Consider the following 24315-nt stretch of genomic DNA (forward strand, 5'->3'; position numbering starts at 1 on the left):
ATATATATATATATATATATATATATATACATATATATGTGATGTGATACACATTGGTAATTTTAAGTTTTTAAAATATTAACATTTTTTAAAAGTAAAAAGAAATAGGTGAAGGTATTTTTATAACATTTTATTTAACCCAATTTATCTAAAATATTGTCAGTTCAACATTTAACCAATGCTGAAAATTGAGATATGTTACATTTATTTTTACATACCAAGTCTTCAAAATCCAGTGTGTATCTCACACTTAGAGCACATCTCAACTTGGACTAGCACAGTTCAACTTCTTAGCCCTGGGACATAGCTTATCCTTTCAGGGACATGCAAGAGAATTATGATAATCTAGGAAGAATGCATCTGGACACTTAGGGGTTTGCTCAAATTAACTAGCCAAAAATACATCCAGCTTTGTCTTTGTACTTCAGATACTGCGGGTGGCATATCATTCTCTCATGGTATTGTCACTTTCCTATTTGGTGCTACTGAAGTGACAATGGGAAGATATGCCTCTGTGGACTTTCTGTTAGGATCACAGAAAGTGACATATATTCTGTCTTCTCTCATGTGGCAATTTGTGGGCTAGCACCTAAGGAATTTCTGACTCTAAAGGCTAAAGCTTATGTGGTCTAAAATTTACGTTAAAATGTCAGCATTGATAGTGTGCAATAAATATGTGGGTTAGTTTTAATTTCTACCTTTGGGGTCGTCAGTTGTCACAATGAGGAATACCTACTTTTTCGAGGGGAGCCAGTTTATAGAATACATATTTTCCTAAGTAGTCATTCATTTTGTCAAGACTTTCAAATTTACTGGTCTAAATGAATACGTAGCATTCTCTTATATTCCAATCGTTGTATCTGTAGTTATGGCTTTGATTTAATTTTTTCTCAAAAAAGACAGGCTTTATTTAGATCATCAAAAAGAACATTTTACAAAAAGGGAACCCTAACATTACACAAGAAAGTATAGCTGTAAAATTGCAAACAAGAAAGGCAATGCTTTCTTTAGATCACCAAAAACGATGTTTCACAGAGAGGGAACCGTTAGAAGCTAATGCATGGCTGCAAATTTTCTTTTGCCATCAGTATTGATTCCCTCTAAAATACTTTGAGATTACTTTGCAGTTTTCAAGTACAAACTAAATCTTGTTGGACAGTGTTGCTCAGCTTCATCAAGAGAATGAAACCAATTTGCAAAAAAATTTTGCTTAATGCTAACTATGAAACAATGTGGTTCTTGCTCACTGCAATGTCTACTGAAATGGCTTAATCTATGTACACTTAGGAACTGTGAACACAGCTGGTTTTTCCTGCCATCGCACATGGCCTGCAAAGTACAAGCGTAATGGCAGAACACTTTCAGGCACCTAGGAAATAATTCTACACAGAATAACTACAGTATGTGGACAACTCAAACAACATGCACACCTCTGTCAGAGCCCCCAGGTGAGTGTTGTGTTTGTGCTTTGGGTAAAGGCCCACCACCTTGTTAGTTGTTTACCTGGAACTCAGAATGCCAAGCTAGATGGAGCAGTTGTTCTTACAGAACCAACAACATTTTAATAAATTGCCTGGGGGTTCTTCATGCTGTAATGAGCCTCACAAGCAGGGACATAAGCTGACTCTGGGAAGAAGTCATCGTGGTATTCTGCTAAAAATCTCACAAAGAGATCAAAGTGCTTCAATAAGGCCTTCAGATTCTTCTCAGTAAAGGACATTTTTCCAAGAATTTCTGGAAGTTTTACCAACAGTCGCAGCAAATGTTGTGCCCCATAAATGTAAGAGGGTGGAGGCGGCTGGTCACCTGGTGGATAATTGTCAGGCACAAGCTTCCAGGAGAGGACCTCATTTATTTCATTAGTTCTTCTCCCTTCAAAGCCAGCAAACACAGCACTCCCTTCCTGGCTAGGAATCAGAGGAATAGGTGCAGGTGTCTTCTTTTCCAGGTGCAGGAACAGCTTGGGCATGCTGGCCGACATGTCCTGCTGCCAGTGCTTGGGCTGAGGTGAGGCGCTGCTCTTAGAGAGCCTGTCACAGCTGGCGGCGTGGCGCGAGGACCGCCTCAGACACTCCAATGCTTCCGGCTCAGCTTTGCGCTTTCTGGGGGTGGCTGGTTCACTGGTGGTCGACTTACTCTCTGTAGACTGAGGTGTGGATGGATTCAACAAACGTGGGCTGGGGGAGGGCTTCTCCTGGCTCCTATTAGTGTTTGTGGCACTTTCCTTAATTGGAAGAAAAAACTTAGACAAAGTCACCTTTCTATATTGAGCTTGCTCATATGGATAGAGTAAAACCAACGGGAGAGTGTAATCAAAGGTTATTCTTAATCCATCCACCATCTCCTTACAAAGGTCAACATTCTTTTCTACTGGGATAAAAGACACGGTCATGTTGGCATGTGGCATAGCGTGATGGTGACGAGGTCTCTCACTGGCGGAAAAGGCTGCACTGACAGCAAAATGCTTCACATACGATTCCAAAATCCTTATGATGTTGGTGTGACATGGAAGTTTCACTAACCATTTCCTCCGATTAATGTAGTAACAATCATCCTCCAGCTGCTTCTTCAGAACTTCAGGGATTTCTAGAGTTATTGTTCTTTCTTCCATTTCCCTTTTTGTTTGAAGCTGCTGCTCTTCTTTCACTTCAGTCTTTTCTTCAATATCACTTTCTTCACTTATGTCTTCATCCTTGTCTTCACTACCGTCGGAGGAACTGCTTAATGAGTTTTCATCATTTTCATCTTTTTCTTTGATGGAGAGGCCTTTTAAGAAAAGACAGAGTCAGCACCGGGCAACCTAAAGTGGCTGCTGCTTTCTCCCTTGCTCCTCAGGTGAGCTACAGCTTTTCTCACCAATTTACGCCGTAATCTACTATTTTCTTTGCTTTCCTTTTCTTTTGGGGTGTGTGTGTGTGTGTGTGTGTGTGTGAGTTTGATTCCTGTTGCCAAGGCTGGAGTACAACGGCCCGGTCTCGGCATACTGCAACCTCCGCCTCTGGGGGTCAAGCGATTCTCCTGCCTCAGCCTTCCAAGTAGCTAGGATGACAGGCGCCTGCCACCACGCCCGGCTAATATTTTTGTGTTTTTAGTAGAGACAGGGTTTCACCATGTTGGCCAGGCCGGTCTCGAACTCCTGACCTCAAGCCATCCGCCAGCCTGGGACTCCCAGAGTGCTGGGATTACAGGCCTGAGCCACCGCGCCCAGCTCCTAATCTACGATTTTCATTGGGATCACGAAGCACAGGATCTTCAGCTACACATCTATCCCAGCCTCTGTTCCAACCATTACAACGGATCAGCTATCCTGGGATCTTTCTGCCTTTTTCGCCTTTCCCAACAATAACAGCAGCAAGCTGGGTCGGATGGCGTCCGACGGGAGCGTCCCACGGAAGCCCACGAGGCACCGGGTCGCACAGGAGGAGAGGTTGAACGCGAGGAGAAAAACCCACCGTAGACAAGACGCCTCCCCCGTCGGCGGCTCGCAGCGGCGTTGGGGACGCACACGTAGCGCCGCCTACGCGACAGGGCGCGCGCGACGCTCCCGACTGCGCATGCGCCGCTCGGCAAGCCGCAGGGAGCCCCATTAAATTTAATACGATTTATTTATGTATCCCCGGTCTGTCTTAATTATATTGTTGAACTTCATCTATTTCACTGGTCTCTTAAAGGAACTAGCTCTTAGTGTTTCCTGATCTATCCTACACATTTTTGTTTTTATTTTCTTTAATTTCTTGACTTTATTCATTTCTTCCTTTTAACTTAGGTTAATCTGTTCTACAATCATTTCTTGAATTGAAAGCATATGAATTTACTCTCATTTGCTTTTGTTTGCTAATAAATGCATTTAAGGCGATCTATTCTCTGAATACCAGTTTGTTATTTACCTATTGTTTCCTTATTTGATGCAAGCATTATTTAGAAGTTTTTATTACTATTTCTACTTGCAAAGATTAATATTATACCTATTTTAAAAATCCTAAGTATAATACCAAGATATATTGAATATTAAAATAATTAATATTTATAGCCCTAACATTTTGCCTAATGATAAATACTAGAAGCATTTTCATTTGTTAAGAAAAACATTTTATATTTAATTTTAAAATTAAATGTGCAATACCTACAAAAACCAACCTTTTGTGGCATGCCTAACATATAAAGAAAAACAATAAAATGGCATTGATGTCGGTATATGAGTTCTTTTTTTTTTTTTTTTTTTGTGAGGGGGGTTTTCTTTTTTTTTTTTTTTTTTTTTTTTTTGAGACGGAGTTTCACTCTTGTTACCCAGGCTGGAGTGCAATGGCGCGATCTCGGCTCACCGCAACCTCCGCCTCCTGGGTTCAGGCAATTCTCCTGCCTCAGCCTCCTAAGTAGCTGGGATTACAGGCACGTGCCACCATGCCCAGCTAATTTTTTGTATTTTTAGTAGAGACGGGGTTTCACCATGTTGACCAGGATGGTCTCGATGTCTTGACCTTGTGATCCACCTGCCTCGGCCTCCCAAAGTGCTGGGATTACAGGCTTGAGCCACCGCGCCCGGCTGGTATATGAATTCTTATTGTTTCATACTCTTGCCAACACTTAGTATTGTATTTTTGCTAATATTCTCAGTGCAAAATTGAAGTAAAATTTGTATTTTTCTTCTTTATGATATTCATTTTTGGTGTCTTATTTAAGAAATCCTTTTATATTCCATGGTTATAAAATTTATCTCTCGCATTTAAACTTGTAGTCCACTGGAACTGATTTTTATATTTACTTTAAGGTAGAAGATCGGTTCTTTTCCTTAACGTGGACAACAAATTGTCTCAGTAACGTTTCTTGAATATCCTTTCATCATTGTTCTGTAATGCCACCCCTGAACTGTATGTTTTCTATGTGTACATTCGCCTGTCTCTGGATTCTATATTGTATTTCACTGGGCTTTTTTTTCCACCTTTGCACCCAATTACAGTGTTATAATGAACTGTCTAGCTGGGTAAGTCTTCTCACCTTGTTCATTTTCCTTAGCTGTCTTATGGCTATTCTTGACCTTTGATTTTTCCATATACATTTTATTACCAGCTTGTTAGTTTTACAAAAAAACTCATTTGGCATTTTGATTAGAATTACTTTGAATCTATAGGTCAATTGGGGAATAATTGACATCTTTATGATATTGGGTTTTCCAATCCGTTAACATGGAATATCTCTCCTATAATTTAGGTCTTCTTTAATATCTTTCAAAAGATGGAATAAATTATATTTTTCTTCATAGTTTTAGTTTTATCAGTATACATTTTATGAATTGTAATTTTATCAGCTACTCACATTTTGTTGGATTTTTAGGAGTCTTTTGTAAATTATGTTCATTTAAAGTTCCATTTTTCTGCTGTTGATGTATGAAAATGCAATGCAATTGACATTTTTAATTATAATTTTTATTGAAATAATTACTGATTCACATGGGTAGTTGTAAGAAATAATTCAAGATACCGCTTTCATACTTTAAGTAGTTTCCCTGAAGGTAATATTTTGCTTGTGTTGGCTTTATTTTGCTCTTCTTTTTCTAATTTTTTGAGCTAGGAATGTAAGTTATTGATTTATAGCATTTAGTACTATACATTTTCCTCACATAATTGTTTTAGCTGCATCCCACATATTTTGGTTATGTTTTCATTTTCATTCAATTCTATGTATTCTTAAAAGTTTCGTTTTTTACTACTTCTTTGATCCATGGCTTATTTAGAAGTATATTCTTCAATTTCTTCATGTTTAGAGATTTTTCTTGCTGTCTTTCTGTTATGGATTTCTAGTTTGATTCTATTATCCTCAAAAGACATAGTATATATTATTTCAATACTTTTAAACTTGTTGAGGCTTGTTTTGTGGCCCAGAATACTGCCTATTTTGGTGTACATTCTATGGGTGCTTGAAAAAATGTGTATTTCCTGCTCTTTTTGGGTGGAGTGAAAGACTTCACAAGTCATTGAATGGTGTTGCTGGTATCCTTTGACTGAGATATTATTTGGCAAATAAAAATGAAGAGTTTGAATGTCTTGTCCTATATATAGTAGCAAGATGATTCTCCAAATAAAACAGATGAAGATTCAGTTCAATATTTGCTTCTGTTGTAAAAAACATAATCAATGGCAAATTAAACAATTGAAATATTGAAATTAAAATTTCAAATATAGTTATATTTGAAAGTTAAATGAGCTCTTTCTTAATCTTTAAAAAAGTAAGATCAAAGTGAAGGGAATTACTATGGGATTAATCAAAAAGCTTACATAATTTAAAAATAACCCTCAATGTTTCCATCTTTGTGGCAGACAGATAAGAATGGGATAAAAGATTCTGATTTGGAAACACATTATGCTAATTTAGTTGTTATTAAAAATTATATGGTGATTACATTCAAAGATCTGTATAATAATATGAGATCAGATCAGGTTGAGCAAATTAACCTCAGCATTAACCTACATTTCTAGGAAGAATTAGTTGAGCTACTAAACAATGACTTAGAAGCCAGAGTTAATCTAATTACAGAAACTTTTTGTTCTAGTTAAGACTTTCATATCTACTGTGTAGCCTAAGTAGCTTATAGCATTTTTGGCTACATCTTTAGGTGGAAAGGATTCAGAGCAATAATTCAGTTATTCCAAAATATTGCACATATGTAAAAGAACAGATTTGAGACTTGGGAGACATGAAATGCAGGGATCTCACTAAGTTTTATTAATGGAAGTTGTTTTAAGACATTTAATACTATTTCCAATCTGTGAACTAGAAATAATTAGAACAGTTTTATAATGAGAACTTTTTATCATGAAAATTAAATATTGAAATAATATACTTTTGCAATACTGGTTTAAATCCACTGTACAACTTTGAAACAACTGCTCATTGACCTATAGCAGGACTTGTCTGTGTCCTCTTGGGCTCTGGGTTCTTTTTCCAGATTGTTCTGTGTCCTCATCACCTATTAAAGGATATGGCTCCAAGGTCTTTCTGTTACAAATGCTCAGCATTTGGTAAGATTTCAAGTCTGTGCTGTTATTATTACTCCGTATTATGGCCTAAATCACTTGCACAAATATACAACCTCCTAATATTTTCCACTTTGACACTCTATGATTTGTCTTGTCATCGTATTCTTCCTTCAGTTAAAATTATTTCCCCTTTTTATTATCTTCACGTAGGTATAATCTACCATTACTAAACACTAACTTTAAATTCTTGTGTTTATTAGAACTTAAAATTTTTGGTTCTAGTGTTTATTGGTACTTCAGCTCATTTTTAGATATCTTTTATACAGAATGGCTTTTAATTTTCTTTCATGAGGTTTTTATAGCAGCTGAGCTTAAATATTTACATTCATGATCATTTCAATATTGCAAGGGGGTCAGGAAAGCCTTTCCAAGAATGACACTAAAGGCAAGAAATAGAAACAAAATATGTTAAAAATGTGAATATATAGAAATGAAACATTTATGACAAAATAAGACAAATTTAATAACAAAATGGAAAGAGTAGCTGCATTCTATATTACAACAGCTTAATAATTAGTACGTATAAATAAGAACATGAAAACTCCAAAAAGAGAAAAGACAAAGTTTATTAATTGGTGTTAAAAGAAAAACTTCAGCTGAATTAAATTTAATGGAGTTTAATTGAGCAATGAACGATTCGAGAATTGGGTAGTTCCCAGAATCACAGCAGATTCAAAGAGACTCCAGCACAGCCACATGAGGGAAGATTTATACACAAAAAAAGAGAAGTGAGGCACAGAAGCAACTGGGTTGGTTACAGCTCAGCATTTGCTTTATTTGAACACTCAAACTGTATGAGTGATTGAAGTATGGCTTCTGGGATTGGCCAAGACTCAACTATTGTCACAGGCACATACTCCTAAGTCAGGTTTTCAGTCTTGTCTACCTACTAAATTAGGTTACAGTTTGTCCACAAGGACTCAAATATAGAAGTACAGAGTCCTTTTCAGGCCATATTTAGTTTGCTTTAACAGCATCAACCCAAGTGGAATACAATGGCTCCTAAGCATATGGAATTTTCTGCACCCCAAACTAAATTAAAATCCGTGAATCATCATTTGAAACCTATCCAATTAGTAACATAAAGAACAATAACAAATATTAGTAAGGGTGTGAGGAAGTGAATATTTTCTTATACTTTGGTAGAGCATTAATTTGTATAATGTTTCCAGAGGTCAATTTAGCGGTACGTGTGAAGATCTTTAAAACATGTCTGTTCTTTGATTTAACGAAGTCTACTTAAAATCTGTCTACAGTAATTGTGGATGTTGACGAGGATTTATCTGGAGGACCTTTGGTGAAACACTGTTGATAATATCCAATACTAGAAGAATGGCTGAGTAAATGGTAATAGATACTGATTTCTGTTCCATTAACAACGCTTTTGAAGAACTATATTTATTGGCATCTAAAATATATTTAATTTTTTTTGTACAAAAGGAGATTCCAAACATATGTATTACATACATGCATTTAAAAAATATACATTATGGGCCGGGCGCAGTGGCTCATTTCTGTAATCCCAGGACTCTGGGAGGCTAAGATGGGCGAATCGAGAGGCCCAGAGTTCGAGACCAGCCTGGCCAATATGGTGAAACTCTGTCTCTACTAAAAATACAAAAATTATCCGGGCATGATGGCACGCCTGTACTCCCAGCTACCCTGGAGGCTGAGGCAGAAGAGTCGCTTGAACCCGGGAGGCAGAGGTGCAGTGAGATTGTGCCACTGCACTCCAGCCTGAGCAACAGAACGAGAGTCCACCTCTCTCTATATATATATATACACACACACACACACACACACACACACACACACACATATACATATATATATCATTTGTTTTAAAAGTCTGAGTGTGTATATATTAAAATATATATTAAAATGTTTCCAGGGTTATCTCTGGATGATGGTGTGATAGATTATTTCTAATGTTAGTTGCCTTGGCTGCATTTTCTAGAATGAGCATGGCATTATGCAGTCATGAGAGTGAATTACTTATGTAATTAAGAAGCACAGAAGACCGATCATGTGTTTTTCACTTTGGCTTGACAAAATGAGAGGCCTTTTAGCCAAATAAGACACACATGGCTCCAAACCTTCTAAAACCGCTGGTGTACAGTTGGAGGTATTTTATCATCGTTATCCCTCTCCTCCCAGCTCTTACCCAGAAATGGTTTTTCCTGGGAAAACTAGGGTCACAGCTCTCTTTGGTGATGTTCCCGCCCCAGTTTCATGTGGTGGGGAATTGCTTCTTGTTCCTCACCTTAGGCTTTTTGCAATATGAACACACTTTCAGGGTCACGATTAATGTTTTTAAATGGGCCATCCATCTTAAAAATCAATGAAAATAATTTTCATTAAAAATAGAAGGCAATTAGACTGATTTGGATGGCCTATTTTTAATCAACCCCATTATTTATGTATTTGAAAACTCTCAGAACATCTTTCTTTGGAGCATTCAAGGATCGGTCCTCTGTTATGATGTGTGAATAATTTTAAAACAGGAGGCATCAGGTTAATTGATAACTTGTGAAATCTTTTAAAATTATCCACCTTAGAAATGCTTCAGGAGGCCCCCTTTCTCTTTCATCAGCCCTTTGCAGTTCCTTTTACCTCCCATGGTTTACTGGGATAAGTTCGACAGGTACAGAAGACATTGTGTTCTGTTTCTTGAAAAGTTTCCATGCGTCTGCTCCTTACTTAGAATTAGCTTTTAAGTCAACAGTGTTACATCTTCTCTCAGCTATCTTCCCACCTTTATATTCAGCTACTCTCACCATTGCTTCTAATGTTCTTATTCCTTACAAGAAATAAGAATTTTTTATGTCACTCTCATTTATCAAAATTATTTCTTAACATTGTTATAAAATGCACAGAATTTAGGCTCTTTAGAAATTCTTGCTTTCTTAGCTTCTGTATTTAAATTTTTAGCTTATAACCTAGATTTTTGTTTGTATTTCTTAATGATATGTGTATTTTAGAACTCTTGATGAATTTTTCTAAGTTATAATTTTGGAAGTACTTTACAGAAAACAAGTAACTGCTATTTCTATTCCTACTCATTTCTCTGGCTTCTAAGTAGTATTTTTTTTTTTTTTTACCATATTCTTGGATTTAGTATGAAAATGTTATGCTCTCCATTTGCAGTCACTCCTCAGAAAATAATGATATAATTTGCTACTGTCCTGAAAAGAAATTACAGAAACCAGCTGTGTTACTTAATATTGAGCGTCAACTTGATTGGATTGAAGAATGCAAAGTGTTGTTCCTGTGCGTGTCTGTGAGGGTGTTGCCAAAGGAGATTAACATTTGAGTCAGTGGGCTGGGAAAGGCAGTACCACCCTCAGTCTGGGTGGGCACCATCTAACCAGCTGCCAACACGGTCAGAATAAAGCAGGCAGAAGAACGCGGAAGGGCTCGACCAGTTTAATCTTTCAGCCTGCATTTTTCTCCTGTGCTGGATGAATCCTGTCCTTGAACACGGGACTCCAAGTTCTTCAGCTTTGGGACTCTTTGATCTTTGACCACAGACTGAAGGTGGCACTGTCTGTTGGCCTTCCTACTTTTGAGGTTTTGGGACTCATACAGGCTTCCTTGATCATCAGCTTGCAGACAGCCTATTGTGGGACCTCACCTTGTGATTGTGTGAGTCAATACTCCTTAATAAACTCCATATATGTGTGTGTGTATCCTGTTAGTTCTGTCCCTCTGGAGAACCCAAATATACCAGTGAAAAATGTCTCCTTTCCCAGAAACAATTAGTAGTGGTTTGCTTTAAGTACCATTGAGTTTGATAGTCTCTAAAGGAAACATGGCCTTCTTCTTCTAGTCAGAAGAGTAACTAGAGTTTAAGTTAGTGTACTTGAGAATATGCACTTCCAAGTTAACTAAGCCAATGCCAATCATGAAGTAGTGTTGGCCATAGCTTTTCTCTTCCATGTTGGTTCCGCTAATATTTACTGCAGGCTTAGAGTTCACCAGGCTGGGATATCATGTACATTATGTCGCTTCATCCCCACTACAGTTCTGTGAGGTCAACACTTATTATCCATATTTTACAGAATGGAGACTGAGGCTGGGGGAAGTGGGGTGGTGGGGAGGTAGCTTGTCTAGGGTCACCAAATAGCCAGTGGAGCTGGAGTTTGAAACCAAATAGAATAAGAAAGTTGGCCAAAGATCAGGCAGGACTCTTCTCCTTGTCAGACCCTGAATCAATTTTTTAATAGATTGCATTTATTATTATTTTAATTTTTTAAGATTTTACTTTAAGTTCTGCAATACATGTGCAGAATGTGCATGTTTGTTACATAGGAATACATGTGCCATGATGGTTTACTGCACCTATCAATCCGTCATCTAGGTTTTAAGCCCCACATGCCTTAGGTTTTTGTCCTAATGCTCTCTCTCCCCTTGCCCCCACACATTCTGACAGGCCCTGGTGTATGATATTCCCCTCCTTGTGTTCATGTGTTCTCATTGTTCAACTCCCACTTATGAGTGAGAACATGTGGTGTTTGGTTTTCTGTTCTTGTGTTAGTTTGCTGAGAATGATGGTTTCCACCTTCATCCATATCCCTGCAAAGGACATGAACTCATTCTTTTCCAAGGCTGCGTGGTATTCCATGGTGTGTATCTGCCACATTTTCTTTATCCAGTTTACCATTGATGGGCATTTGGGTTGGTTCCTGCTATTGTAAGTAGTGCTGCAATAGATTGCATTTTTTAGAGCAGTTTTTGCATTAAAGCAAAAATGAGCAGAAAGTTAAGAGATTTTCCATAAGGTCCCTGTCCCCACACATGCACAGCCTCCCCCATTATCAGCATCCCCTAGAAGATCCATTTGTTACAAGCGATGAACCTACATGACACATCATTATCACTTGATGTCCATAGTTTACATTAGGGTTCACTAATGGAGTCGTACGTTCTGTGGGTCTGGACAAGTTTACAATGACATGTGTCTACCATTGTAGTACCATACAGAGTAGTTTTACTGCCCTAAAAATTGTATGTGCTCCACCTATTCATCCATCTCTTCTTTTTAACTCCTGGCAACCACTGATCTTTTTATTGTCTTCATAGGTTTGCCTTCTCCAAAATGTCACATAAATTGAATCATATAGTATGTAGCCTTTTTAGATTGGCTTCTATCACAACTAATTTCACAAGTAATATGCAGTTAAATTTTCCCTATGTATTCTCATTGCTTGATAGCTCACTTCTTTTCAGCTCTGAATAATATTGCATTACCTGAATGTACCACAGTTTATCGATCCGTTCACCTACTGAAGGATATCTTACGTTGCTTCCAAGTTTTGATAATTACAAATAAAACTGTTGTAAACCTCTGTGTGCAGGTTTTTGTGTGGATGTAAGTTTTTAGTTCCTTTGGATATATACTAAGGAGTGCAATTGTTGGATTATATGGTAAGAGTATGTTTAGTTTTGTAAGAAATTGCTGAACTATCTTCCAAAGTGGCTGTACCATTTTACATTCTCACCAGCGATGGACGAGAGATCCTTTTGCTCCACACTAATTTTTTTTCAGCATTGAAAGATTTAGAATTCTAAGCAGCGGTCATTCATCAAAGGATCTTTATGAACAAAGTTACATCTATTTTTTATTCAATATATTACTTTGAGATTCAGGTATTGCCTGTACTAGTTTCTCAGGCCTCAGTCAGTGAGAAGAGTTTTATTTGTCTCAAAATTCACACTGCAAAGACCCCTTTTTGTGGAAAGAAGGACTAAGAGAGCTTTGTTAACTATGGTCAGTCTCTGAGGCATCATCTGGTTTACTTCCAGGATGCGAGATACCTGTGATTTCTTTTTCCCCCTTATTTTAATTGAAGCTGTTTATTGATGACATGCAAGTTCTAGAAACAAGAGGGAAAAGCATGCCTCAGATAACCAGGCAAAAACACTTTATTAAATATAAAGGTTAGTTTTTAACAATTCTGGAAATTTCAATCAAGAAAGGGTGGATATTTTCCAAAATGGTGTTGAAAATTGTATTTGTTGCATATCGTCATTATCTAAGTAGTTGGGTTCTGTGTGCCCCTGACATTCTCTTTCCCTGTGTGCTCCTTGGATGGCTCCTGGGTCCCTTGACAGCCCCTCATATTTCTCCTCCTCAGTATCTTGTGTTCATTCCTGCTCACCTGCAGCATGGCCTGCAGGGCTCGTACCACATGTCTTAGAGGATGCTGCCTCCTCCACATGTCTTAGAGCATAGGGCTTCTCATGGTCCTTCCAGGGCTCTTCTCTTTGGGATAGAGTAAACATCTTCCTCACCCAAATAATTTTTTTAAAGTCCATGCTTTATTCAGATATCCTTAGTTTTTACCTAACATCCTTTTTCTATCTCTGGAATCTCCATCTAAGATATCACATTACTTGGATATCAATTTACATCTCATGTCTCCTTAAGCTTCTCCTGGTTATGACAGTTTTTCTGATTTCCACTGTTTTTGATGACCTTGATAGTTTTGAAGAGTGCTGGTTAGATATTTTAAAGAATGTTCCTTCATTAAGATTTGTCTGATGTATTTCTCACAATTGGACCTGAGTTATGGCCTTCTGAGAGGAGGGCCACAGAAGTAAATGGCCGTTTTCATCACGTCACATCAAGGGTACACACTATCAACCTAATTAGTCACTATTGGTGTAGACTTTGATCACCTGGTTGAGGTAGTGTTTGCCAAGCTCCTCTGCTGTGAAATTACTCTTTTTTCCCCTCTCTTTTCTTACTCTACCCTTTGGAAAGACACTCCTGTGCACAGCCTAGGTGGGGAGTTATCCTTCACTTTCTTGAGGGTGGGGCATTTACATAAACTCTTTGGAGTTCTTCTGCACGGGAGATTTGTCTGTTCAACCCATTTATTTAATTACTCATTTATATCAGTATGGACTCATGGATACTTGTTTTATACTTTGAGTTAAAGTCCAACTTTATTTGTTGCTCATTGTGTTCCAGCTTTGGCACCTGGGAACTCTACCAGTGGGCTCCTGTGTCCTTTGTCATACCTCCCCTTCCATAGGTTCTTTTGTTTTTGAATACTTCCTAACTTTCTGGCACTACAAGATGTTTAGTCCCATTGTGTATATTTCTTGCCCCAGTCCAAGAGTCAACCATTTCTCCAAGGAGTTCTGGCTACTTTTACTGGAGAATGGTGTTAGAAATAAAGACCTGGGCATTAGATGTGCTTGTTGCTGTTGGGATGTCATTCTTATATGGCCTCTCAGTCAATAGAGCAATGAAATATATATATATATATGTATATGTATTTGTGGATATGTATATGAATATCTGTATTTGTAGATATTTATATATGTAGCCATCTGCTTCTATATTAAGTTAAGCATGAGTTCTTACTGATGTCTCCAATTCTAATCTATTACCACATGGCTTATTCTAGCCTCTTCCCTTTGCTGATCTGTAAATTCCCACTCCAATAGTAAGAAACCTGGCTCCCAGCACCTGTCTTCTGCTTACTCGCTTGTTTAATTCTGGTATACGCATATAGTCGAATAAGCATTATTAATCTATACTGCCATAGAAAAAATGTGATCAAATACGGTACAAAGCTGATGTACAGTTCCGTTTGCCTTTAGTCTTAAATATACTGCTCATTTACAAAGTTATTTAGGTCAGCACCTTTCTCCTCTACTCCTTTCAGTGAGGCTTATTCATACATTTTTTTTTTTTTTTTTTTTTTTTGAGACTTTTTCTCTTTTTTTTCCCAGGCTGGAGTGCAATGGCGCGATCTTGGCTCACCGCAACCTCCGCCTCCCAGGTTCAGGCAATTCTACAGTGGGATTGTTTTGTTATGCATTCTATCCAGGTATTCTCCAACTTCTTAATTTTTTTTCTAAATTTTCATACACTAGGATTCATTCATTGTGCTATAAATTTCTACGGGTTTTAACAATGCTTATTGTCATGTATTCATCATTTTAGCAATACACAGAATAGTGTCATTGCCCTAAACAATTCCCCTTTGCTTCACTTTACTGTCTTCAGCTCCCCCTAAACTCCTGGCATCCAGGGATTTTGTTTTTAAACTATCTCTACAGTTTCGCCTATGACTTAACATAAAGAATACTGACTCTCAAATCATGAAAGTATCACCTTTTTAAAACTGGGGTTTGAGGAGCTTCGTTGTCTCTTTTTCTTCATAGAAATATTATAGGTGACCAGCTTGCATGGTTCTTGGAATATACAGTGCAGAGGTTTTTCGGGAAAGCTCAGCTTTGGTGTTCTGCGTTCATTGCAGCACAGTCACTACCCACTGGCAATGGGAAGGCCCGGAACATTGGTACGTGTTTCCCAGTGACTGTTTATCTTGCCCATTTTTTCCAAATGAAAGGATTGCCATATGGCAAATGGCCTGCCAAGCAGGATTTCCGGAGGTCTTCTGGCATAGACTCTAACTAATTATCCTAGACACCTGTTCGCTTAAATATTGCCTCCGGGAATGACAACCATATACCACAAAAGGAACAGTCCTGGTTTCAAATAATCTAACTTCTACACAGAGGATGTTTTTTGTGTTAACTTTGAAAAATTCTGAATGTGCAGAATAATACAAAAGATCATAAAGAAAATGCTGACACCCAACATGCTGTATTTTAATATTTGGAAGTTTTCTTTAGTTTTTCTATTTTTTAAAACTTTTTAATATAAAATATAATACCCCATTTTGCTTAATATTTCAAAAGCTTATTCTTTTATATTTATTTAGGTGTATTGATGTATATTTGTATGCAATGGCATTATCCATTTAGTGTATAGTTCTATGAATTTTGACAGATGCATCAAGTCATGTAATCATGCTCATAATTAAGACATGGAATAGCCTGAGTGCAGTGGCTCATGGCTGTAATCCCAGCACGTTGGGAGGCCAATGCAGGCAGATCATTTGAGGTCAAGCATTCAAGACCAGCCTGGCCAGCATGGTGAAACCCCATCTCTACCAAAACCACAAAAATTAGCTGGATGTGGTGGCATGCACCTGTAATCCTAGTTATGCATGAGGACAAGGCATGAGAATTGTTTGAGCCCGAGAGGCAGAGGTTGCAGTGAACTGAGATCATGCCACTGCACTTCAGCCTGGGCAACAGAGCAAGACTCTGTAAAAAAAAAAAAAAAATGGAATAACTTTATTAGCCCCCCAAATTCCCTTGGGCTTTTTGTCAAACCCTTCTTCATCTCCAGGCCCTGGCAAACATGCTGTGGTTATCGATTTGAAACTCAATTCTGTTATGGTGGGATTTCAGTTCTTTTAAATTTGTTGAGTATTTAAAAATGATCCAAATATGGTCAACACTGGTGACTGTGAACTTGAAAAGAATGTATATTGTCCCATTGTTTGTGCGTCAAGTTTCTTGACAGCGTTGTTCAGGTCTTCCATATCCTTACTACTTTTGACTTGGTTTTCTTTCTACTTGTTCTGTTAATTACTCAGGGAAGAGTCGTGAATTCTCCAACTTAAATTGTGTGTATTTCTTCTTTCAGTTCTATGAGATTTTGATTAATGTATTTTGAAACTTTGTTGTTATTCACATTTAAGATTGTTACGTCTTCTTGGTGAAGTGACCACTTCATCATTTTGTGATGTCTCTATCGCTAGCAAAATTCCTCATTCTGAAGTCTAAGTGTCTGTTATTAATAGAACCATTTCATCTCACTTTTGATTAGTGTTTGAATGGTATACCCTATTTATATTCCTTTTAATTTATTTATGTCTTTATGTTTAACATGGATTTCTTATAAACAGCATGTAATTCAGTATTGCTTTTTAGAAAATCCAATTTAATATCTCTGTCTTGTTTGGTGAATTTAGATCATTTAATGTAATTATTGGAAGGGTTGGAATGTCATCTACCTTCTTTCTAGTTGTTTTCTGTTGTCTCACTTATTTTTTGTTTTCTTTTTCTCTATTTTGTTCTACTTTTAGACTTTTTTAATGATTTAAATCTTATTTCCTCTATTGGCTCAAAAATTTTAAGTCATTTTTCTATTGTTTATAATACATACTCTTGATTTATCACTCTCCACCTTCCAATGGTATTATACAATTTGAAACATAGTATTAGAGCCTTGCACCTGTATACTTTCAATTCTTCCACTTCATTCTTTGTGCTATTATTCTCATACATTTTATTCTTACTTATGTTATAGATCCCATGATACATTATTTATATTTTTGTTTTAAACAGTCAATTATCTCTTACAGCACTTAAAATATAAAAACTTTTTAATATGTACCTTGATTTTTACAATTTCTGGAGATCTTCATTTTGTCTGTTATTTATTCCTTCTGCCTGAAAAATCTCCTTAAACATTGCTTATAGTATATCTGCTGAAAGTAAATTTTCTTAACTTTTCTTTTTGTCTGAAAAATTTTTTATTTGGCCTTTAAATTAAAAAGATATTTTTGACAACTGTGATATTTTACAGTTCTCTTTCGCTGCATGATTTTAAATATCATTCCATTATCTTCTGTGTTACAGGGTTTTTGATGAGCTATCTGCCATGATCCTTATTTTTGTTCCTTTGTATATTATGTATCTTTTTCTGTCTGCAGTCAAGATTTTTTCTTTGGTTTTTAGAAGTTTGCTATGAAGTGTCTAGGAGTGTGTGTATTTGTGCACATGCATGTGCTATTTTTTCCTTCTTATGGTTCTTTGTTCTCCTTAGACATATAATTCGACATCTTATATTCCTTTTAAAAAATTCTCATTCTTCTTATGCTAACTTTGTCCCGTTTCCTATGTATTCTCTTTTTGGGACTCCAATTATACATATGTTAGACCATGTTATATTGTCTCACAGTTATTAGATCCTCTGTTCTTTGTTCCTCCTTCTCTCTGTTTCCTCTGTATTTCAGTATGGGTAATTTCTATTGACCTATCTTCAGCTTTACTGATTCTTCTTCAGCCGTGCCAAAGATATGGATCAACTCATTAATAAAATTATTTATGCTTGATATCATGCTTTTTTATTTCTACCATTTCCATTTGACCCATTCTTATCATTTTTGCTTCTATGCTTAATTTCTTCATCTGTTCATGCATGTTGTCCAACTTTTTCACCACAACTTTTAACCTATTAATTATAGTTATTTTAAAATTAGTATTGGACAGTTTCAACATCTGTGTCATCTCTAAGTTGGTTGATTTATCTGTTAATAATAGGTTGGGTTATTATTTTTTTTTTGGCTTTTGTTTTATTGAATTTAGGACATCATGTGTGAAAGAAGCTGAGGCGAATAGTTTGTTTTCTTGGAAATGTGCATCATTATTCTTCTGTTAGGCCATTAATAATGGGAGTTGGTCAGCCCAGTCAGCAGACTATTTGGGTTGTGTTGTTTTTTTTTTTTTTGTGGCTTTGTTTATTTTTTTTTTTTTTTTTTTTTTTTTTTTTTTTTTTTTTTTTTTTTTTTTTTTTTTTTTTTGTGGCTTTGGATACATTTATTGCCCCATACACTTCATAGTTCATAATGGTGAGATGCTTTTGCCTGTGTTCAAGGTGATAGATGTGTTGTATCAATTTTTTTAATGTTCCTACTCCACCCTCAGTGTTCTTGCATTTCTGAATGCTTGTGTCACGTAATGTGTGTGTGTGTGTGTGTATGTGTGTGAGTGTGTGTGTGTGTGTAATCTTGCTCTAGCTGTTCTACCAGGACTGCTGGAACAGTATGCAACTATTGTTTATTACTCTCTGCCAAGTTTGCACTGAGGATTCTCTGGTGTGGGTCAGCTCTAGTTTTAGGGAGCAAACTAGTTGAACAGAACACTTTTTATGCATTTATTTGTCCTTGGTGTCTGCTGTAGTCTTACTGTTTTTCCTATTTATTTATATATATTTATATTTAATGCATCTATCTTTGTTAGGAACAGTCTTCCTGTTTTTCCTATTCATTTATATATATTTATATTTAATGGATCTATCTTTGCAGCTATATCTCCCATCTTGTTTCTTTTAAATTGCTTGTAATTTTTTAAATGGACAAAAGATTTAAATAATACAGAAAGTCTGACAATGTTTTTATTCGTAATATTGTTTATTGCTTTTAAGTCTAGAAAATCTCTCCATTTATTTACCAAGATGCATTACTTACATGTTTTCTAAAAAATAGTTTGATTTTCCCTTAACTCTTTGATTTATCTGCAATGGAATGGTTGTATATGTTGACAGGTAAGATTTAGAAGTCAGTTTTGTTTTCCCACTCAAGACCTAAAATTTAGGCTAACATTATTTCTTAAATAGAAACAGTAGCAAAAGATTGATTTACTGTGAAACTAATAAAGCTCAAACTTCAGAGACTCCTTTGCACAGGCTTCTGCATAGTACATTGACTTGGTCATAATTTTTATGACAAATCTTTCAGTAAGATATCTTAACTGTAATCAATTAGGACATCCATAACTTTCCATTCCAAATTCCCCTCTGTCATAACTCTCTGTATTGGTTGGTTTCGGGGGGCCATAGCCATTTTTTTGGTCTGACTAAAGGAAAATAGAGTTGGGAATGGGATATGTTATGTGGTTGCATTGTTAGGCCTCTTGGTATAGGAATGTCTTCCAAGAATATTCCCACTACCCACTGTCTGATTCACTCAGAATCATGGGACAAAACTGAAGGAATAGAGATTGCATTAATCCTAGTACCTGAATATATGGGCAGAAAAGAAGAAATATGATTTGTAATTAGTCTATGGAAATTTTTTCCAATTATGAGACATATAAAATTGAACATTGAGAATTTAATTCTCCTCCGTGTGTTGTCAAAATAGGCATTTCTTTCCTGTCAGAAATATACTAGATGAGGCAACATATTCTATTATAAACATATCATACTTGTTTTATTTACTTATTTATTTATTTACTGAGATGGAGTCTTGCTCTGTCGCCCAGGCTGGAGTCCAGTGGTGCGATCTTGGCTCACTGCAACCTTCGTTTCTTGGGTTCCAGCTATTTTCCTGCCTCGGTAGCTGGGATTACAGGAGCTTGCCACTATGCCTGGCTAATTTTTGTATTTATAGTAGAGATAGGGTTTCTGCATGTTGGCCAAGCTGGTCTTGAAATCCTGACCTCAGGTGATCCACCCACCTCAGCCTCCCGAAGTGCTGGGATTACAGGCATAAGCCATAGTACCTGGTCCTATTTATTTATGTTTTGATGAGAACCGTGCAAAATATCATAGTACCAAGGTTGAGTAACTGTTCTAGTGAACGTTCACTATCATATCTGACCTTATATGTTTTATAAGCTTCAGACCCCATGTAACCTGAATAGGTTATAGCATAATTGCTAAGGGCTCCCAACTACTTAACCTGTCTCAGCCTCGGTATTCCTATCTGTAAAATGGGAATAATAATAGGTACTCCTGAGGTTTCGGTGTGTATTTACATCATTGAGTATGTTTATTTAGACTGTCTGTTCTATATTAGTGTCTGCGGTGGGAACACTAGTTAGTACCTTGCTTTCTCTCAAGGTTTTCTCTGCCTTAGGTGTCACAGCTGTGCTCATGCCAGGAAGGAGAAGGGGATAGTGCCAGTCTATGTCAGGTTTCAAATTTTATGCTCTCTTCATTTTTTTTTCTTGGTTATATTATCTAGTTGTTTATATTTTCTTTGTATCCTTTTCAAAGCACCAGCTCTTAGATTTATTTATTAGGCATTCATGTTTTACAGCTTCTACAATTTGTTACTTTTTAATTTCATATTTTACATTGAATCCGTTCTTTCTGCATTACATTTTCTGTTGCTGTCTAACCTGTTGATGTGATTGCCTCCTTCATTATTTTCCCTCTTTCTTATATCAGGATGGACATATTTGAGACTGGAGCAGTCCTGAGCGCCTGCAGCACAGTGTAGCGTGTGTGAGGATGACCCTGGGCTGGGATGCCTGGGTTCAAAGCCTGCCTCCGCCAAGTCCTGGTTGTGCAAACCTGGGAAAGGAGCTAGCCTTTTTATGCTTTTGCTTTCTCATCTGTGTATAAGAATAGTGTCGTTTTCATACGGTTGTGATGAGGATGACATGCAATGATATTTTTAAAGCTCTTAGTACCTAGTAAATAGTGAGTAGGACTTAACATTTGTTAAATAAATTAATTCGTTACTAGTTGCTGAGTATGCCATTGCATGCATGTACCATTCTTCCTTTAACTGACTCTTTACTGATGAGTGGATGTTTCTCATCTGTGATCTCTGACTATTGAAAAGAAACCCATGCCCTCAATGTCCTTGTGTATGCACACAACAGGAATAGGTGAGTAGAATTAATTCAGAGATAGAAAACTGTGGCTTTAAAGGGTATATCCACATAGTATTTGATAGACATTGCCAAACTGCTCACCTTGGGGAGGGGGATCCATCAATTTACAGTCCTGTAAGCAGTGTTCTCATATGTTATCACAATCTTTGATCTTTGTTAATCTGATAGGTAAACTCTGATCTCATTTTAGTTTTCCTTATCATATTGAGCATATTTTTATAGGTTTAATGGCCATTATTTTTCTTTTATCTGTAAAATGTCCTTTTTTGTCCTTCGCCTATTCTGTGCTCTTCTCAGGATATTAATGGGCCTCATGGATGCCCTTGATTAAACAACTCTGTCTTGTGTAATGTAATGGAATTTGGGGCTGAATCCCAGGGCAATCCACTTCCTGCAACTGGTAATAAAATGAAATGAGTGATAACAAAAACACCATTCACTGGACAGAGACTGTGCTTAGCAGCTTATATACATTGCATCCTCCCATCCTCCCATGAAAGGAAGGGGACCACCTGTGTTGAAGTCCCAATTCTGTGATTTGTATCCAAGTCTACATTGGGAAATCTATCTGGGCCTCAGTTATGTCATCTGTAAAATGGGAATAGTACCTCCTTCATAGAGTTATGGAGATGAAATAAAATGAACTAGGTAAAAACACCTGGCACCATGCTCGGCATAAGTATAATGGGTGCTAAGGAATGTTGATTTCCTAACCATGTCGGTGTGAGGCTGAAGAAAAGACAAAAGAGAAGGGCGACTTCCAAATCACAGGCAACAATGTGAGTAAGAGTGACAGGAAATATTCTCCTGGATATGTTGGTAGGAAAGAAAGCTGGGTGACAACAGCAACATTTTTCAATTAAAATCCCAAATCTCATGGTTTCTCTGAGATCTGGGAGCAAACTATTAACTTACTTTAGAGCATAACTCCTGGATCTATAATAGCTTTATAGTTTTAAAAGGCCGAATGGAAACCAAATACGTATTAATGTAAATATGAGATTTCTAAATGGCTCTGGAACAGACTTTAGCTAAATTACTTTCCTTCACTTCTTTTTGGAGGGCGATGTTTTGCATTTTCCAGGTGCTCTCTTAGCATTCTCTTGGCTTTCACAGCATACCTAACGTGTTGTGGCTGGGGTCTAATGGGCCCCAGAGGGGTCTAACAATATCACACTTCTTTGAAATGACCCTGAACAGGGAATATTGCCTTTAGAGTTGTGGCTTTCCTCTTTACTGTACTGTGAGGCTTTTACTAACCTTTCTGATAGGTTTGAGGATTATGGCAAGGACATTTCTAAACCACTGTTTTCTTGGGTTGCATTCCCTAAGGGAACTTATCTGTTGAAGAGTTGAAGTTCAGCTCTAAGTCCTATTTATGTCGGGGGTTATGCATTCATTTCAATGTCGACTTGTCTTTAGTTGAATACAAGTCTTAGGGAAGGGAGCTTGTCTGTCAGTGTCATAGGGAGGGTCATATGATGCGAAACCAACGTCTTGAAAGTTGGGCTTATATATCCTATTGCTGGGAGAGCAGGTAACAGATTACCTTATTTCATTATTCAAGCAAGAAATTAGACCTGTTGCAGGTTCAGAGGGGAGCCAGTGACTTGGCTTGACCACCTGCAACAATCCTCACCGCTATTTACCCACATTAATCTTATCTACAATTCCACTATATTGGGAAATGTGGATGAGAAAATTTGGGGACATCTTTGTTGTGCAGCTGCATCTTTGAATGGCACTCAGAGTTTATGATTACAGGGAAACCTGAAAGGATGATCATTCCTTCTTCCTGCTTATGGAGGGGGACAGAACAATGGCTAGCACTACCATAGAAATGATAGTGACAACAGTGGTTACAATAAGCATACTTTTATTTTTGTTGAATCTTTCTCCTCTTTATTGCAAGATTTATCATTAAAGGGGACTACACAAAACCTTAAGAGAATTCTAAGATAGAGTTTAACACAAGATGTTTATTTGGGGGTGCACTTGGGATCAAACCCCGAAGAAGAGGATGAAAATGGGAGAGGGCAGAAGGAGAAGTCAGGCTGGGTGGAAGACCCAGTGACAGCCTCAGACAACAGGGACTCTGAGGTTAGATGGTTCTTCAGAGTTGCCTTGCATTGGACCAAGAACGTCAGGACTTCCGACGCCTCTATCAGTCAGTCACTGGCAATGGGCCGCCTATGAAGGGGCATATCTTAGGCCAGGGGCCCCTTCAGCTGCAGCAATCCCTGAAGGGGGTGCCTCTGGCAGTGTCTACACTCTCAGCAGCTGGGCAGCTGCTTCACGTCTAAGGGGGCTTCTCCATTGGCACAGGAGGCAGGGTTGAGACTGATGATACTTTTAGAGGTCCCAAAATATTTTAATTTCTTTTAGAATCAGAAGAAAAAATGGATATATCCCAGCCTGGATTATATTGTACAATGCAGGGATAAAGTCATAAATTTTAAAATCTATTTGTATTTGTATATATTTGTATTTCTTCATGGAGTTAGGGGCCCAAAGTACTTTTGAAGGCAAAAGTACCCAGGGCTCATGGAAATCCTAAGGCAGCCCCAATGAGTCCTTCACTGAAGGGCAGCATCCTTCACAATCATTGGGGTGGCATTTTCTTTGGGACCAGATTATTATTTTTATCCTATTAAGACATTTCCTTTTTCTCTTCCTAATTCACGAAACACTTTGATCTTTAATTTTATCAACTGCCATTGTGGCATTTATTAACATGACGATATTGTTTTTCATATTTGCCCTTCTGATATTATGATTTATGTTTGTGAATTTGGCAGTGCTAAACAATATTGGAATATGCCCCACTTGGTCAAAAGGCTTCATTCCCTTTCCTGCCGCTGGATTTTATTTTCATGGCTCATTTGAAGTGAGACTGATCCATGATTTTCTTTCCTTGCCCTGTCCCGTTCGGGTTTTTGTTGTGTTAGCAACTGCTTAGTTGGTAGAGTGAATTGGGAAGCTTCTCATGTATTTTGTG

General features: G+C 37.3%; 1 protein-coding gene across 1 annotated transcript; it reads right to left on the minus strand.

Annotated features, from left to right (window-relative positions):
• Nucleotides 1–115: 115 nt before the first annotated feature.
• LOC108310646 (putative male-specific lethal-3 protein-like 2) lies at nucleotides 116–13319 on the minus strand. The gene is made up of 3 exons (XM_037741782.1): nucleotides 13196–13319; nucleotides 3453–3602; nucleotides 116–2766 (listed from the first exon to the last, which is right to left on the minus strand). Exons 1-3 carry the CDS (start codon nucleotides 13317–13319, stop codon nucleotides 1562–1564), a joined length of 1479 nt encoding a protein of 492 aa, XP_037597710.1. The 3' UTR covers nucleotides 116–1561.
• Between the last annotated feature and the right edge of the window lie 10996 nt (nucleotides 13320–24315).

The sequence above is a fragment of the Cebus imitator genome, unplaced genomic scaffold, assembly GCF_001604975.1.
Source record: "Cebus imitator isolate Cc_AM_T3 unplaced genomic scaffold, Cebus_imitator-1.0 Scaffold106, whole genome shotgun sequence".
Classification (NCBI taxonomy): Eukaryota; Metazoa; Chordata; class Mammalia; order Primates; family Cebidae; genus Cebus; species Cebus imitator.